The following is a 19,703-nucleotide window of genomic DNA, read 5'->3' as shown; positions in this document are numbered from 1 at the left end:
CGGCTTTGGCTCACTGTTTTCTTGCGCCCATACTGAGCCAACAGCGGCACCTTTAATTGCAAGCGGCGAAGACCTCCTAAAACCAAATCACTCGAGCCACTATAACCAACTTGAAACCCACTTTATTTATCTCACTTACCTAAACCCACAATCGTCAACAACTTATCTCTTCTTAAATTAAGGGCGCCCTACAATATTTCCAAACCACTTACCTGTCGTAAGGAGCACAAAAATTGGTCCGAGTTACCGCCAACAATTAAATAACACCAAGCGCCTCGTAAACCCTACTGTACCATCATATCAATAACCACAGATCCTATAATATGCACCAAATACATGAATTATATTACAATAATCAATCTTGGTATTAGTTAATTTAAACCACTCTGATAGTATTCTAAAAAAACTCTGTCCTGTGAGTTAAAACAGATTATCTCATTATGCCAGACAAAAACTTCATGTTCCCAACAAAAAGAAGTACTATGAATACCTAGAAAATGGAGGCTCTGTGTAAAAGGCCTATTGACCCTAAAATTACCAAACTTTGCCCTCTTTTTCATTTAATGGATCTTATGTACTTCATTTGCCAAATCACTATAAAGGTGCTCACATAGACATCATGTTGAAAAAAACAGATAGAATAATATGATTGAAATGGTACACTTTTCCCCTATGAATATGTGAAAAAATCACAAAATAGAAGGCTATGCGTTTTCGAGAAAAGTGTCACCGACTGCCCCTATTTAGCGTTTTTTAATACAGGAAGATCTAATGCGCACCAGGGAACACCATCATTGTTTTCTGCAATGCGTTAGGTATACACGACAGAAATGCTCCGTCTTACTTTTTGATACATATGAAAACCATAAAGAAGTATTTCAACTGAGTTTACCAGTTTATCAACGTTTATTGTGACTTTTGAATTTTTCGTTCCATACGCCAAGAAGTTGAAATGGACATGTGCGCTCCAAATGCTTAGCCTAAGACTCGACAGAAGAAATGGACATTCTAAAACAAAACAACGATTTATTGTGGAATTAGCTCCTTGCACTACATTCTGATGGAAGATCATCAAAGGTAAAGAATATTAGACTTATTTTTATTTTTAATATGATGTTATTCTGTCTATATACCACCACAAACCGATGCTGGCACTAAGACCGCACTCAATGAGCTGTATACGGCCATAAGCAAACAGGAAAACGCTCATCCAGAGGCGGCGCTCCTAGTGGCCGGGGACTTTAATGCAGGGAAACTTAAATCCGTTTGACCTATTTTTTTACCTGCATGTTAACTTCTTCTTAATAGGGGGCGCTGTTTTCACTTTGGGGAAAAATTGTGCCCAAATTAAACGGCCTCGTACTCTGTTCTAGATCATACGATATGCATATTATTATTACTATTGGATAGAAAACACTCTGAAGTTTCTAAAACTGTCTGTGAGTAAAACAGAACTCATTTGGCAGCAAACTTCCAAACAGGAAGTGAAAATTCTGAAAATGGGGCTCTGTGTAAGGCCTTGCCTATTCAATTGCCTTATATTTATGGATCTGTATGTACTTCATATGCCTTCCACTAGATGTCAACAGGCAGTAGAATGTTGAATGGGGTGTCTAGCTTGATGTGAGATCGAATGAGAGCTTTTGGAGTGACAGGTCTGCCCTATTTAGCTGCGCACCAGGGAACACCACATTGTTTTCTGCAATGCGTTAGGTATACACGACGAAATGCTCCGTCTTGGACTTTATTGGATACATATGAGAAAACCATAAAGATGGATTTTCAACTGAGTTTGACCAGTTTATTCAACGTTTATTGTGACTTTTGGAATTTTTCGTTCCATACGCCAAGAGTTGATGGACATGTGCGCTCCACAATGCTAGCCAAAGTTGCTAATTCGACAGAAGAAATGGACATTCTAAAACAAAACAACGATTTATTGTGGAATTAGGACTCCTTGCACTACATTCTGATGGAAGATCATCAAAGGTAAGAGAATATTTATGATGTTATTTTGTATTTTTGTGGAATATGTTGGCTCCAACATGGCGGAGAATGGCTGGGCGCTGTCTCAGAAAATTGCATGCTGTACTTTGTACTAAAGGTATTTTTTTAAATCTAACACAGCGGTTGCATTAAGAACCAGTGTATCTTTCATTTGCTGTACAACATGTATTTTCTAGCAAAGTTTATGATTCGTTTTTTGGTTAGATTACGTGACTGTCCAAAATATCTCCGGACAATTTGGTGCATTTTGGCGCCGTATTCACAATGTAAAACCACGATTTGTAGCTATAAATATGCACATTTTCGAACAAAACATAAATGTATTGTATAACATGATGTTATAAGATGAAGATGTTCAAAGGTTAGTGATTAATTTTATCTCTATTTGTGGGTTTTGTGAAAGCTATGTTAGCGGTGAAAAAATGGCGTTGTGTGTTTGGCTATTGTGGTGAGCTAATATAAATATATATTGTGTTTTCGCTGTAAAACACTTAAAAAATCGGAAATATTGGCTGGATTCACACGATTTTTATCTTTCATTTGCTGTACAACATGTATTTTTCATAAATGTTTTATGATGAGTATTTATGTATTTCACGCTGCTCTCTGTAATTATTCTGGCTGATTTGGTGCCATTTATGATCATGGCACCAATGTAAAACCAGGATTTGTAGCTATAAATATGCACATTTTCGAACAAAACATAAATGTATTGTATAACATGATGTTATAAGACTGTCATCTGATGAAGTTAGCTATGTAGCTATGTTTGCGGTGAAAACATGGCGTTTTGTGTTTGGCTATTGTGGTGAGCTAACATTGGACATGTTGGCTGGATTCACAAGATGTTTATCTTTCATTTGCTGTATTGGACTTGTGATTTCATGAAATTATATTATATGATATCCCTGTGGCGCAAGGCTAGGCTATGCTAGTCAGTGTTTCTGATGAGGAGGATCCCAGATCCGGGAGGGTGAATCGGTAGAGGTGCAACCAGAGGAAAAAATAACTCTAGAACACCTTTACTCCACACACAGAGACGCAGACAAAGCTCTCCCTCCATTTGGAAAATTTGATGATAATTATATCCTCCAGATTCCTGCTTACAAGCAAAAACTAAAGCAGGAAGTACCAATGACTCGCTCAATACAGAAGTGGTCAGATGACGTGGATGCTACGCTACAGGACTGTTTTGCTGGCACAGAATGGAATATGTTCTGAGATTCATCCAATGGCATTGAGGAGTATACCACCTCAGTCACCGGCTTCATCAATGACGTCATCCCCACAGTAACCGTACGTACACATCCCAACCAGAAGCCATGGATTACAGGCAACATCCGCAACGAGACAAAAGCTAGAGCTGACGCTTTCAAGGAGAGGAACACTAATCAGGACGATTATGAGAAATTCTGGTATGCCATCAGACGAACCATCAAAAAGGTAAAGTGTCAATACAGGACTTGGATTGAATCATACTACACTTGCTCTGACACTCGTCGGATGTGGCAGGGCTTCCAAACTATTACGGACAACAAAATGAAACCCAGCCGCGAGCTGCCCAGTGTCGCGAGCCTACCAGACGACCTTTTTTGCTCGCTTCAAGGCAAGCAACACTGAAGCATGCATGAGAGCACCAGCTGCTCTGGACGACTGTGTAATCCGTAGCCGATGTAAGCTTGACCTTTAACAAGAGAAAATTCATAAAGCCGCGGGGCCAGACGTATTACCATCACCTGTACTCCGCGCACACGCTGACCAACTTACAAGTCTCTTCATTGATATTTTCAACCTGTTCTAGATCGAGTCAGTAATACCTACATGTCTCAAGTGAAGGTAACCTACCAAAATGACTACCATTCACGTCGGTAGCCATGAAGTGCTGTGAGAGGATGGTCATGACTCATATCAACACCATCATCCTGGAAGCCCTAGACCCACTCCAATTTGCATACAGCCCCAACAAATCCACAGATGACGCAATCTCAATGTAACTCAACACTGCCCTTTCCCACATGGACAAAAGGAACACCTATGTGAAAATGCTGTTCATTGACTACAGATCAGCGTTCAACACCCTCAATGCTCATCACTAAGCTAAGGACCCTGGGACTAAACACCTCCCTCTGCAACTGGATCCTGCACTTCATGACGGGCCGCCCCCCAGGTGGTAAGGGTAGGCAAGAACACATCTTCCACTCTGATCCTCAACACTGGGGCCCCTCAGGGGTGCGTGCATAGTCCCTTCCTTTACTCCCTGTTCAGCAACGACTGCGTGGCCAAGCACGACTCCAACACCATCATTAAGTTTGCTGAAGACACAATAGTGGTAGGCCTGATCACTGACAATGATGAGGCACCCTATAGGGAGGAGGTCAGAGACCTGGCAGTGTGGTGCCAGGACAACAACCTCTCCCTCAATGTGAGCAAGACAAAGGAACTGATCGTGGACTAGAGGAAAAGGAGGTTCGAACAGGCATCGACGGGGCTGTAGTTGAGCGGGTCGAGAGTTTCAAGTTCCTTGGTGTCCACCGGAGTGCCAAGTCTAGGTCCAAAAGGCTCCTTAACAGCTTCTACCCCCGCCTTTGCTGAACAATTTTGAACAAGAGTGCTGAACAATTAATCAAAATGGCCACCCTGACTATTAACACTGACACCCCCCACCCCCTTTGTTTTTACACTGCTGCTATTCACTGTTTAATATCTATGTATAGTCACTTTACCCCTAACTACATTAACAAATTACCTCAACTAATCTGTACCCCAGCACATTGGCTCGGTACCGGTACCCCATGTATATAGCCTCATTATTGTTATTTTATTGTGTTCCTTCTTATTTTATTTTTTACTTTAATTTATTTAGTAAATCTTTTCTTAACTATTTCTTGAATTGCATTATTGGTTAAGGGCTTGTAAGTAAGCATTTCACGGTAAGGTCTACTACACCTGTTGTATTCGGCCCATGTGACAAATACATTTGAAGCTCTGGTGTTTTGGCAAAAACAATGCAGGTGATTTCTGTATCATATTCATTATTTCGAATCAACATGCATCCCACAGGGCACAGATGTCAATTCCATGTTGGTTCAACATCATTTCATTGACATGACTTGGAAACAACACTGATTCAACCAGTGTGCCCAGTGGGATGGAAGCCAAATGGCTACACTGCTCTGCTTGGTAGGCACATTGGAACTGGGATGACTTGAGGCCGGTCTGACAGATTGACATGGCTGGTTAGAGTTCTAAGATGTACTGTAAAGCCTGATTAGATTGTCCATAATGGATTATGGGGCTTGACAGTCTTTCAGTCTATGATCTGATGTGACAGATGCCAAGTCCACTCAAAAGTCATCAACTGCATTAATGTCTCTCTACTACACTGTAATTTCCTCTAATTTTAACGGTGTGTGTGTGTGTGCGTGTGCGTGAGCGTGGGTGCGTGTTCATGTGTGTGTGCTGCTACTGCATCTCTCGGGGAAGATGCACTCGCTCCTTTCGTTGTTCGCTAGTCGGCTACTGGAGGAGGTCAAAGTCATTTGCAACTCCTCTGGGTGGCATTACACCAGGGTTACGTCTGGGGTGTCAGTGATAACAGGACTTTAAAAGCCCTCAGGGTTCGCTTAGAGAAATGGCCAGATTTGGTATACACTGCTTTGTAAACAAAGGTAAAAATGTAATGTGAAAAAAATGGGAGGGGGGAAGAGAAAGAAAGAAAAACACATACGACTGAATTTGCATCCTGTAGCACAAACTCAGTTCTGGGACACGGTAAAGTCCATGGAGAATAAGAGCACCTCCTCCCAGCTGCCCACTGCACTGAGGCTAGGAAACACTGTCACCACCGATAAATCCACTATAATTGAGAATTTCAATAAGCATTTTTCTACGGCTGGCCATGCTTTCCACCTGGCTACCCCTACCCCGGTCAACAGCCCTGCACTCCCCACAGCAACTCGCCCAAGCCTCCCCCATTTCTCCTTCACCCAAATCCAGATAGCTGATGTTCTTAAAGAACTGCAAAACCTGGACCCCTACAAATCAGCCGAGCCTGCAATCTGCACCCTCTCTCTTTAAAATTATCTGCCGAAATTGTTGCAACCCCTATTGCTAGTCTGTTCAACCTCTCTTTCATATCGTCTGAGATTCCCAAAGATTGGAAAGCTGCCGCGGCCACCCCCCTCTTCAAAGGGGGAGACACTCTAGACCCAAATTGCTACAGACCTATATCTATCCTTCCCTGCCTTTCTAAGGTCTTCGAAAGCCAAGTCAACAAACAGATTACCGACCATTTCGAATCCCACCGTACCTTCTACGCTATGCAATCTGGTTTCAGAGCTGGTCATGGATGCACCTCAGCCACGCTCAAGGTCCTAAACGATATCATAACCGCCATCGATAAGAGACATTACTGTGCAGCCGTATTCATCGACCTGGCCAAGGCTTTCGACTCTGTCAATCACCACATTCTTATTGGCAGACTCAACAGCCTTGGTTTCTAAAATGATTGCCTCGCCTGGTTCACTAACTACTTCTCTGATAGAGTTCAGTGTGTCAAATCGGAGGGCCTGTTGTCCGGACCTCTTGCAGTCTCTATGGGGGTGCCACAGGGTTCAATTCTCGGGCCGACTCTCTTCTCTGTATACATCAATGATGTCGCTCTCGCTGCTGGTGATTCTCTGATCCACCTCTACGCAGACGACACCATTCTGTATACTTCTGGCCCTTCTTTGGACACTGTGTTAACTAACCTCCAGACGAGCTTCAATGCCATACAACTCTCCTTCCGTGGCCTCAAACTGCTCTTAAATGCAAGTAAACCTAAGTGCATGCTCTTCAACCGATCACTGCCCTCACCTGCCCGCCTGTCCAGCATCACTACTTTGGACGGTTCTGACTTAGAATATGTGGACAACTACAAATACCTAGGTGTCTGGTTAGACTGTAAACTCTCCTCCAACCTGTACGCTCTCGTTGGCTGGCCCTCGCTTCATCCTCGTCGCCAAACCCACTGGCTCCAGGTCATCTACAAGTCTCTGCTAGGTAAAGCCCTGCCTTATCTCAGCTCACTGGTCACCATAGCAGCACCCACCCGTAGCACGCGCTCCAGCAGGTATATCTCACTGGTCACCCCAAAGCCAATTCCTCCTTTGGCCACCTTTCTTTCCAATTCTCTGTTGCCAATGACTGGAACGAACTGCAAAAATCTCTGAAGCTGGAGACCCATATCTCCCTCACTAGCTTTAAGCACCAGCTGTCAGAGCACCTCACAGATCACTGCACCTGTACATAGCCCATCCAACTACCTCATCCCCATACTGTATATATTTATCTTGCTCCTTTGCACCCCAGTATCTCTACTTGCACATTAATCTTCTGCACATCTACCATTCCAGTGTCTAATTGTTATATTGTAATTACTTCGCCATACCTCATTCGCCATACCTCATTTGTATTCACTGTATATATATTTTTATTTTTCAACTGTATTATTGACTGTATGTTTGTTTATTCTATGTGTAACTGTTGTTGTATGTGTCGAACTGCTGTGCTTTATCTTGGACCTGTCGCAGTTGTAAATGAGAACTTGTTCTCAACTAGCCTGCCTGATTAAATAAAGGTCCAAAAAAAAAATAAAAAAAAAAATAGATACAATTTGAAAAATTCACATTGGCAGTAAAGGTAGCAAAAATTTGAGGTAGCAAAAATGTTTCTGTTGCCAGCGAGCATGGCAACAGAACATATACAACGAACAACTGGTTTGCGTCCATAAATATCGAACAAACGACTGGGTCGCGTCTCTAGCAACCAAAAGATGAGAAAATATGAATGATATTTTAAAAATGAAAATATCAAGAAATATTTTTTTCTACCGGTAAATGTGTGCTTTACTATTGCAACGGTGGTATAAGCTGGATAAACGCCTCCGTTCTGTACATTACCCTCGTCCTGCTGCGTTGTCCATTCTTTTCCCTTACTTAAATACTTATTATTATTAATCAGCTTGCATTCGTAGTTGCAGCTCGCAGGCAGCCTCCATTCGGCACACCACACACACACCCATGGGCCAATGAATGAACAATGAAGTTGAGCAAGCAAGACTTATGTGTGAATAATGTGACAAAGGTGATTTTACAGCCCAGAAAATAATGACTAAAACTTTATGCCTGCTTTAAAATCAGTGGTGCTAAAAATCATTTTCATCCCGAAGTTGTCTGTCTGACCACCAGCTCCCGGCCGCTGTATGAAATATGCCCACTGCTATGATCAACCCCTGATAACTGGGACTTAAAAAACACAAGGCAGAGGCAATTTTCTACAATTTTTTTAGAATATGTTTTGATTTATTCACACGTTTTGATTTATTCACACGTTCATTCAATTGTTCAACAAGGCATGTGAATGTGTCAACGCCTAAGAAAAAAAACCTTGTAATTATGTTTTCCAATACTGAAAATAGTATGCTGCTCACTGACGTTTTGCTGTGTTCAATCATGTCATTAAAAACCACAGGCTAAATGCAAAATGTCTTATCCTATATTCCAAGAAAGAAGGTCATATACTGTAGAAGCGATGATGATAAACAAATTTACCACAGATGGACAAATGGCTGCTGCCATCAAACAGCTCATGCCGCGTTCATGTGCTAGTCGGATCTAGGACTCCTAGTTCCAACTTGCTTACTGGTTGAACGCAGCAGGTGTATAACTACATCCACTTGACATTTCAAAGTATCCTAGCTCCGATTAGCACGTGAACTAGGGCTGGGCGATATGGCAAAAATATCATATCACAATATTTTTTACGTTTTTGACGGTATTTGACCTTTTTAAATAATAAAGGTTCTAAATGCGTTTTTTGAATAGTGCAGGACCTTAAGTTGAAAACACACACTATTTTGGTTGGTCAGGGCGTGAGTTTGGGTGGGCATTCTATGTCTGGTGTTCTATGTTGTTCTATGTTTTGTATTTCTATGTTTTGGCCTGGTATGGTTCCCAATCAGAGGCAGCTGTCTATCGTTATCTCTGATTGAGAACCATACTTAGGTAGCCTGTTTTCCCACTGTTAGTTGTGGGTGGTTATTTTCTGTTCAGTGTTTGTATCACCTGTCAGAACTGTTTCGGTTATTCCTTTTGTTATTTTGTATTTAGTGTTCAGTTTCTAATAAATAATATGAACACGTATCACGCTGCACCTTGGTCCTCACCTTGGATTTATATTAAGAAGCAAAGTGGAAACAGCATCATTGTCATCAAAATTGTTGCATGTGATGCATTGACAATGCAGACTGAATGCAAGTGGTCTCGTGGTCGAGCAACAACAAACGCTCTCCTTGAGTGACGGGGGCGGGGCTAGGTCTGTGTGGAAAGCGGCATGGAGAGAGAGAGGGAGCAGAGACAGATGACTAAAATAGTATAAGAGTAAACTATAAAAATGGACGTTACACACAGTGTATCACATTTAACATTGAAATACCGTTATAGAAGGTAAAGTAAAAACCCCAACTGGTCTGTGCATCAATACTGGTATATAGTAAAGGCCCAACGTGAACATGGAAATATTATTAAAAGGTAGCAATGTGCCATCATCATAAACATCATAAACATCCTGTTTACAGCAACAACCTCATAAACAGCAGAAAAGGAGACAATTGATAGCATCGCGCTGAAGGAGGGAAACACAGTTATCAGGTGTGTGTGTTTGTTAGTGCTGAGCAATTAACTGATTGACTAACTGGTTCAATTATTTGAAATCCATTAGTTTATACCTGTGAGCTCAATGCAAATTTTCCAATCACGATCGGTTGTGATAGAGCCCAGGATCGAACCCGGGTCTCTAATGACAACTTTAGCACTGCAATGCAGTGCCTTAGACTGCTGCACCACTCTGGAGCACAAAAGTATGTCATTTACTTTGATTAACTTAAATTAAATAATTTAAAGTAATCAAATAAAACAAAATATAATATACACAACTTAGATATTTTATTCAAGTAAGGTGAATAAAGGATGGTTGATAAGTGATGTTACAGCACTCAACTCACATAGTGCATTTAATGCAAACCAAAATTGAAAACCGTAATTATTCTGTAATAATCGAACCGACCTCAAAAAGCACTAATCGCTCAGCACTAGTGTGTGTGTGTGCGTGTTTTCCCTGGTCTACGGTCAATGTGTTACTGTACCATCAAGGCCACGTCTTAATTATACATACAGGGTTTGCCTGGGATTAGGGTGAGGTATCAGAAACCAGCTCAGTCAGGTGCCAACACTACAAGCCCAGAAGAGAGACAAGCAAGACATAATACATAAGGGCATTGTATATATCTGTTTTGGTAAACCTGTTCAGCATTGCCACTGCTTATTTTACAGCAAAATGTATGTGAATATGAACCCAGTAGAAAACAAACCAATTATCAATAAAACGTCACAATACGGTGCTGAGCATCCGATTTGGTTGCCGGGGGGCAAGGAGACCCCAGTTCCACTAATACCATTGACAACTATGTGCCGTTTTGAAGGGATTGTTAAATAAATGTTACAACTATTTGGTTTTAATATTATCACCTATTGAAGAGCATAGTCAGAATTATACACATGAGATTATTCCACATTTAGCTCTATCATCAGTTATTAAACAGCAAGTAACTGTATGCTTTTCGCAATCAGTAAACATCAATTGATCATGTATTTTTAGATACTTAAGGGTAGCCTATATTTGGATTGTAGAAGCAAACAATATTTCATACCGCTTGCTTTATCGGAGATTAGACTTTTGGAAAGAGCTTGACATCGGCCGTGGTCCACAAATCAATGTCTATCATGTCTGTCAGCAGCAATCGTGATTAATCACTCTTAAAAACAAAGTTTAAAAGGGGATAATGTTAGATAACTTTGCTAGGTAGGCCTACGTTGGTTGGAGAAAAAAGTTAACACGCTATGTTTAGCCAACAGTACAACGTTTTTACTGGTAGCTTGCAAAGGAAGCATCAGCTAACATCGGCAAATGCGGCTTTCTGTTGCTTGACAGGCAGAGGCCCCAAAGGATGGGAAATTAACTTACACCACTCATACTTCAGGTCAGGTTTAGTTCACTTTCACTTTATAGCACTCAAATATCCAATTAATGGTGGCCAATATTGAGAGCTATAGCCTCACGTATCTGAAATTACATGATAAATTGATGTTTACTGATAATGAAAAGCATGCAGTTAGGCTTACTCGCTGTATACTGTATCTCTGATGATAGAGCTCAATGTGTGCAATTGTTTTGCATGGAATGATCTGACATTTTTAGTTCTGACTATACTCTTCAAGAGGTGATTATATGACAACCAAAAAGTTTAGTTTTATTTAACAATCCCTTGAAAACGGCAGTCAATGGTCTCCTTGCCTCCCAGCAATAAAATCAAACGCTCTGCACCTTATTGTGATGTTCTATTGATAACGACCTATATCTACACTCTTAGAAAAAAGGGTTCCAAAAGGGTTCTTCGGCTGTCCCCATAGCAGAACCCTGTTTGGTTCCAGGTTCTATCTGGAACCAAAAAAGGTTCTTCAAAGGGTTATCATATGGGGACAGCTAAAGAACCCTTTTATGTTCTAGATAGCACCTTTTTTCTAAGGGTGTGTAGTAGGGTGGATTGACATCTTCTGCTATTTCCAAAGATTGGTGTTGTGAGTTATTCACAGTCCAGAACATCACTACACCAACATACAAAATGCGCTGTATGTAAATGTCTGCAGTATTTGGTTCACTTTCGTTTTTAGAGTCAATTTATGGAGTAAAATTCCTTCTTGGCCTTGTGAGGCAGAAATCTTCCATTCAAGAATCTATCTGCTATTGATTTAGTCCAACAGAGTGCAGGTGGAACTATCCACAAGTCCAAAAGCTTCACTAACCTTGACCATACACACTAAATGCATGGTCAATAACTTTTCAGATTAATTTTCTGATTCATGTACATTATAGAAAGGTGTTGAAGAAGATCTGTCCACAACATATAACTAATTTGATGGCTAACAATATGTGAAACCTACTGAAGCATTCCAAAAGTTCTCATACTGTACCCTTACAAAAATTAATTTGTTGCCAGAGTTTGCAAACATTTACCACTAGTGGTGAATCTACGGCAAACTTTTGGCAAACAGTTCACCAGAAGCAAGAACACGAGTTCCAAGACCAGTAACCTGTGGATGACCAATCAAGGGGATTAAAAACATCCATTGGAAAATGGAAACCAAGCTATCTAGCTAGTTACAATACCTACCAAAGTAGTCTGGTGAGTGTCTAACGTATTAATTAAACTTCCTCATAAACAAAAACTTTTTTTATTAGGTAAACGATGCCTAGTTAGCGATGTCATGTTTTATGGGATAGAGTGAAACACATTTTGTTGATACCAGTTTAAATCTGTCAGCGCCACTGACTGGCTAGCGTTTAGCTAGCTAACGTTAGCTATACTATTTTTGCACAATTCATGTGATAGGTAGCTAGCTATCTGACTAATGATTTGCCTAAACACATTTTTATGTGAATACGTTGCTGTCTTTTAATACTTCTATGCATTTTGGGCTCCCGAGTGGCACGGCGTTCTAAGGCACTGCATCTCAGTGCTAGAGGTGTCACTACAGACCCTGGTTCGATTCCAGGCTGTATCACAACCGGCTGTGATTGAGAGTCCCATAGGGCGGCACGCAATTGGATCAGCGTCGTCCGGGTTTGGCCGGGGTAGGCCGTCATTGTAAATAAGAATTTGTTCTTAACTGACTTGCCAGGTTAAATAAATCAAATAAAAAAAGTAAATATGTTCGCATGATAGCTAGCACAACAACTAAGGTAGCTAGCTAACTAGCAAGCAACAATATGAGTTGATTTGAATCAAACTTACTTTTGCAGATGGGTAACCTAATAGGGGAATTTGGTTAGCGTCTTTCAGAAAAAGTGTAGTATCGTCAGCCAGCTGGCTTATAATAATTTCTTTACCAGCTATGGATATACCTTGTACAGGACTATTATTGTAAGAAGTTGGGTGATTAATAAAACAGATACGGAGAGATAGGACAACCATGCCTAATTCCTCTCTTAAACTCAAATCTAGGTGAGGTGCCATGTTTCAATTTGATAGAGCTGTTACCATTTGTATAGAGAGTCTTAATAGCCTTACAGAAAAAAATACCAAAAGCCAAGTCTCTCAAGGGAGTGGAAGAGGAACTGATGCTCTACTGTGTCAAATGCTTTATGAAAAATAAAAAATAATATGAAGCTATCCTCGGTTATTAGGTTTGAGTAGTCAAGTATGTCTAATACTAGTCTGACATTGTTAGAAATATGTCTGTTCCTCATAAAGCCAGACTGTGTTTCAACAATGATTGCATCCAGGACTTCTTTAATTATTTTTGCAAGTAGTAAGGCTAATATCTTATAGTCATTATTAAGAAGACACATTTTACAAATTATTTGTAAAATTCTGACGTAATTCCATCAACACTTGGGGATTTATTGTTCTTTAGATGTTTGATAGACTCTATAATCTCTTCAATTTATGTAAAGTCAGCAACAATAAGCTGTGCGGTGGTTGACTTTCAAAATAATGTTATATATGTATTTATTTATATGCACAAGTCACGCGACCTGTTAAAATCCTACCACGACCCCCATGGGGGGAATCACTGCTCTAGGGTACTTTCTGATAACCCATCAGGTTCCTCTACTCTGGGTTCCTTACAAACGATGTGGCACAACCTTCCCTCCAGTCAAATCGTTTCCCAAAATGAATGAGACCCCCTTCACTGGTAGGCTAGGCCTCACTCCAACGACAACGGAACCAGAAATAAGATCAGACTAGAGCTCCACAGTATTCAAAGGAACTTCCATGCAGCCCATCTCCACGCCTTGTACTAACACACTGTAGCCAGTTGCTGAAGTGTTAGACATAGGCATTGTTGTTATGATTTTAGTTGTCCTTTGTTGTTTTTTGCATTGTTGTTTGCTGTTTTCTTCTGTCTTTTATTTTTTCTCTTTAGTTAATTCTCTTGGTTGTTGGTGCATTGGGGGGTTCTTGGGGGTGGGGAATGGAATTAATTTGTATTTTTTATTTTTATTTTTGGGGGGACTGTGGGAGGGGTCTCGAATGGTTGAGGGACAGCTATTGGGGAACTGTGGGGGGATCTTGTAGGATTCGGGTTCATGTTTTTTGGCCTGGTGGGAGATCTGTCAACGTGCCCTTGAGCAGGGAATTGACCCTGGATGCTTCTGTGTGTCGCTCTGAATGGGAGTTTGTTGGATGACTGGTATGGTGTAGTTGTTGAGCGGCTTCACTGCAAGTATATTGTATGTTTCGCATATTCAATAAAATAAAATAAATAACAAAAATAAAAAGTGTCAGACATAGGTAAAACACCCTCCAAAATGAAGGAATGGGCTGCCCCAGTGTCTCGCAGTATTTTCATTGGCTGCTTAACAGCATTGCCACTCAAAAGGTTCATACACATCTGAACCAAAATCTTTATGAACTGGAGTGCTCCAAAAAGAAGAAACAACCTTTACTCCCTCTCATTTTTCTGTTGCAACTTAGGACACAGAGACTGTTTCTTTCTCATGGCAGTAATGACAAACTGGCGCATACGATATTTATCTTTATCTGTGGGCACAAGCTGTCATTTGTTTTTCAAGCTCAAAATAGCTTTTGCTCCAACTTTGCCTTTAGTTCTAACTCCCTTAGTTGCACTTTACGGGATGTACTCTACCCGTAGCGCCCTTTTCATCAGCCTATCTCTGAGAGGATTTCCTCCGCCACCAAAACAGTACCGATCAACTCTTTGGCTACTGCTTTTGGATCGCCAGATGCCACTGATGTCATAATGCTTTGCATTGACAAGCAGATTCACCTTTGTACATTTATCTAGCATCTCCCACGTAGGGTTTTCCACAAATGCTTCCAACTCTATGGCTTTAATTTTATAAGCCTGTGCCTTTATGCAACTTTCAAAATGACTCCGCCAATCTTATATCCCCTCAAGGTGGATGTTAGTGACAAAAACTACCACAAAAGCTTATTTTGAACATTCAAATATCTGAGCAGAGCAGAGCTTCAGAATAGGTGACTTGAGCGACTAGCATACTCATTGGGAACAATATCCTGGACGCGCATCCATTTCGTTACGTTCCCCAGCAAGAAAACCAGACATTGTCACTCAAACAGAGAGGGGAAATAACAAAGAGTAACTGACAACAACCAAACGAAACCGGTGGGGTTTTAGGAGGGGTTCTGAAAGACACTCATGGGGGTGACCACTGAAAGTTGACCAACAACAACAACTGGAACCTAAAAAAAGACACCCACAATGAGCACCCACTAAATTTGAGCAAGAAGAGGCAAACAAAAGAAAACTCACATCAAACTTAAAGACAGGAAGCAAACCAAAAATGTGGAACAAAATGAAATCAGATAAAGGATACTTTGTCGAGATTTTTTTTTAAATAGGAGCAACAACTAAATGTGTTTACCCTCCATATCTCTCAAGACAATTAGAGCACTGGACCAGACACTCTTAAATCGCACCTGGGCCAACACAGGTGAAACACTAATGAGATGGCAACAAGCACAGTTGTAACACATACTGACTAACGAGGTGACACCAATCGGTGCGCCCTACACCCTAATGTGCTATACGCGCTAAAGTCCAACCTCAAAACATAAATGGAAAAACCAAAACCTGTAACAGGAGAGTAAAACTGAAGATGTGCTGTTATTGGCAGAGAGGTTTGGAACTCTTTGTTATTGGCCTATTAACTAATTTACTACATGGTGATGTCACCATGGAAGGCCAAAACTCCATCCCACCAAAACAGGCTGAAATTACAGGCAGTCTTTTCAAACAGCTCTTACACAAAAAGGGAATTATCATAATTTTCACAATTATTCCAACCTCTTAGTGTGGAAATATATATAAAACACAGAACAATCACGTTTCTGACTGCACTGGGCCTGTAATTGCTTCTCTTAAAGGGGAATTTAGCTTTTTACAATGTTCAATGTAAATGGCATGCTAAGGAAGGGTGCAGATGCTTTTTCAAAAGAAACTTACCCTAACCATCGATTCACCTACTCATCCTGCAGCATGAAGAAAGATGAACAAATGTTCCAAAAACACCCAAATACGTCCTTTTAGAAACGTACAAGCTCTCAGTATAGTGAGGCACGTCTTTAGACGTTGTGCACATGAAATTGTGTCATTCCGAACTTTATCCGCAATGTTATATTCCATTTTGTTGCGATACCGCTCGGTCCATTCTAACAGCAGGCTGCGCGGAGAATGAAACCGCTGGATAGGGGAAACAGTTTCAGTTGAACAAAATGATATGTAACGTTGCGGTTAAAGTTCGGAATGACACAATTTCATGTGCACAACGTCTAAAGACGTGCTTCACTATACTGAGAGCATTTCAGTTTCTAAAAGGACATATGTGTGTTTTTTGGAGCAATTCTTTTTTTCAGAGCCCCTGTACTGCAGGATGAGGATGTGAATTGCTGGTTGTGGAAAATAAAAAGTGAAATTGCAAAAAAAGTGTCTGGACCTTTCTATAACATGCCACTTACATCAAAAATAGAGATTTGGTTGAAAAAAGGCGAACTTCTCCTTTAACATGAATGGACCCATAACTTAATCGGGCAGCAGACCTATTATGCAAGACTTTCATTCTGGGTTAATTGAGATTATATTGAGAAACACCAGTCAAAACAGCCAATGAATTCCTAACTGGTTTCAATGAAAGGATGATTCATAAATTAATTCGTATTGTGTTGCATGAGTGAAGGACAAAATCAAGATTTGGGTATGGTCAGTTGAAATACTTAACGAAGCAGTCATTAAACAGTGTTGATGATGCAACTGTAACAAACATGTCAATGATAGCTGGTCCAAATGGGAGCAATGAAATGATGTCAGAAACTCATTGGGCTTACATGGAGACAGCTCTCTCTCTCTCTGTCTGTGTGTGTGAACGTGTGTGTGTGCTTGTGTGTGTGAAGTCTACATCATACTCATTATGATAATGAGAGAAAAACATGCATGGTGGATGTCCACCTGTGATAAGCAGCTGCTGAGGTTCTGATCCCCTCATTCACCTGTGGCCAGAAATACAGGCTTTCAACTGAACAAAAAGCAGAAATCACAGGTTTCCTACAGAAGTATATTAGTAACAAGACCCATAATGCTGTTCTCTAATACACAGCCTGAAGAGAGTATCATGCCAAAAAAAACATATAATCTCAGACACCAAGCTACATAAAAAAAAGACTATTTGACAAACTTAGCCTAGTATGTATGCCATTTCACAATGCCAAATACTCCACTGAGATATTTAACTAGCATAGAAGTGCCCTCACTCATTTGCACTGAGTGTTATAAAGTTAATATGTGACATAAGAAACTGTTTCAACATCAGTTTCCTCCACTTTACAGTAATGCCCTTTTCTTTTTTTCTCTTTGTTTTACCTTGATAGACATTTATACAAAAATATAAATTAAAAAAACACATTTGCAGCTGGACAGCTGAAAGGCTAATGTTCCTATAGAGATGCACAAATCGTAAAGTAAGTGGACCGACAATGAATGAAAAATATTTCAATAAAAAAAAATCCCAAAGATAGACAGGATTTAGCTCATTTCTGTTTCTACAGGATCATTCAGACATCTTGCCATTTGTCAATTAGAAATCATCATCAACTCAAGCTACACAGTAGCAATTTATGGATTTACCAGTACATTATGTACTATTATAATTAAATGTGTATAATTCACATCATATTAGCGTAATTTTAAAGTCAAAACAATGACTAAATATAGGTACAGGCTTTCCCTAAATAGGCACGTTTATTTAGTTCTCACGAAATAAATGTGTATTAGTTTTCTATGTGTAATTACGTGCAATAGTTTTGCATTATTATGAGCCACAGTCTATTTTATGAAATACTTGATGGTGCCTGCAGGCTTTACACCTGGGGTTTTTGTTTTTGAGCAGAGCAGATCAATTAATGAGTCTGTGCAGCATGCAATGTCTACCTGAGATTTATGCTGTTGTCCATCTTCGAGTTCTGACACACTGTTCATGATTGTCCATCGATCATTGACCATTCTCTGAAAATCTTAAAATCCGAGATTTGACATCATTGGTAAAGGAAGAGTGTCATCCACAGACCAGGGTATATGCGTGTTTGAAATACTCCAATAAGAAAGGAAAAAAGGTTCTCTCACACAAAACTAGGCTACTTCACTGCACAGATCTCTACAATTCTAACGGAGGTCTAGATCATGGGAATCTAGTACTACAAACATGTTGAAATCATACATACTTGTAGGACCCCTTGCAAAGAATAGTTGCTTTGAATTTCCACAATTGTGAAATTGCTACAACGTTCCTTTTTGTTAGAGTTAAAAAATGCACGTGCACTTTGGCAGTGCGCGTTTGATGCGTTGCAGATTTTCCGTTCCTAAAGAAACAAAAATTCACCCGTCGTTAACCAGAATCTAGAATAAAACCTCTTCTATTTAATTTGTTCTCAGACTCAAAATGTTGCCCAGTGTCCTGTCAAGGTTTTACGCGTGGGCTATGTCCTTGTGAGAGAGCTCGGATAAGATATTCAACCGCCTCTGGTTTACGTTAATAAGCATGAAGCAACTCTCTGATAGGATTCAAGGCGCAGTCTTTCAGATTAGAAGTATATTGCACTTGGTAAGACGTGAAGTCCAAGCCTCAACGCGTGTGCCTCCGTCAGTGATTCCATTCGCTGTGCAAGTGCGTGCGCAGACAGTGTGTGTGCCACTATGTTACATGAATGCCTGTACCTGCATGGGCTTTACGCACCCGTTTCAACTCCCTCTGAGATGAGGATGCAGGTCATTCATTTAATCGCTTAACATTTCGACGGGAGGATAGCTTGTTGCTTTCTTCTTCATGTAATGGAAGTTACAGACATTAAACATTGCCCTTATATCATTGCCATTCTATCATTTGCCAGCAGCATACCACCCTGCATCCCACTGCTGGCTTGCCTCTGAAGCTAAACAGGGTTGGTCCTGGATGGGAGACCAGATGCGGCTGGAAGTGGTGTTGGAGGGCAAGTAGGAGGCACTCTTTCCTCTGGTCTGAAAAAGAAATTAAAATCACAATGCCCCAGGGCAATGATTCAAATCATATCAAATCAAATTTTATTTGTCACATGCGCCAAATACAACAGGTGTTGACCTTACAGTGAAATGCTTACTTTACAAGCCCTTGTCCAACAATGCAGTTTTAAGAAAAATAAGTGTTAAGTAAAAAATAAAAGTAACAAATAATTTTACAGCAGCAGTAAAATAACAATAGCAATATGTACATGTAGGTAGAGGTAAAGTGACTATGCATAGATAATAAACAGAGAGTAGCTGCAGGGTAAAAGAGTGGTCTGGGTAGCCCTTTGATTAGCTGTTCAGGAGTCTTATGGCTTGGGGGTAGAAGATGTTAAGAAGCCTTTTGGTACCGCTTGCCATGCAGTAGCAGAGAGAACAGCCTATGACTAGGGAGGCTGGAGTCTTTGACCATTTTTAGGGCCTTCCTCTGACACCGCCTGGCATAGAGGTCCTGGATGGCAGGAAGCTTGGCCCTGGTGATGTACTGGGCCGTACGCACTACCTTCTGTAGTGCCTTGCAGT

General features: G+C 40.6%; 1 protein-coding gene across 1 annotated transcript in view; it reads right to left on the bottom strand.

The window, feature by feature from the left end:
• The window catches only part of LOC111957415 (fibrinogen C domain-containing protein 1-like), a 169,197-nt gene extending 150,407 nt beyond the window's left edge, over positions 1 to 18,790 (bottom strand). The window contains exon 1 of the mRNA XM_023978229.2: positions 18,075 to 18,790. Within this exon, the coding sequence (XP_023833997.1) occupies positions 18,075 to 18,146 (72 nt within the window). The 5' untranslated portion in view covers positions 18,147 to 18,790. The remainder of the gene's footprint in view (positions 1 to 18,074) is intronic.
• Positions 18,791 to 19,703: the final 913 nt, after the last annotated feature.

The sequence above is a fragment of the Salvelinus sp. IW2-2015 genome, linkage group LG33 (genome assembly GCF_002910315.2).
Source record: "Salvelinus sp. IW2-2015 linkage group LG33, ASM291031v2, whole genome shotgun sequence".
NCBI classification, from domain to species: domain Eukaryota; kingdom Metazoa; phylum Chordata; class Actinopteri; order Salmoniformes; family Salmonidae; genus Salvelinus; species Salvelinus sp. IW2-2015.
This window is presented reverse-complemented; position numbering and strand designations above follow the sequence as displayed.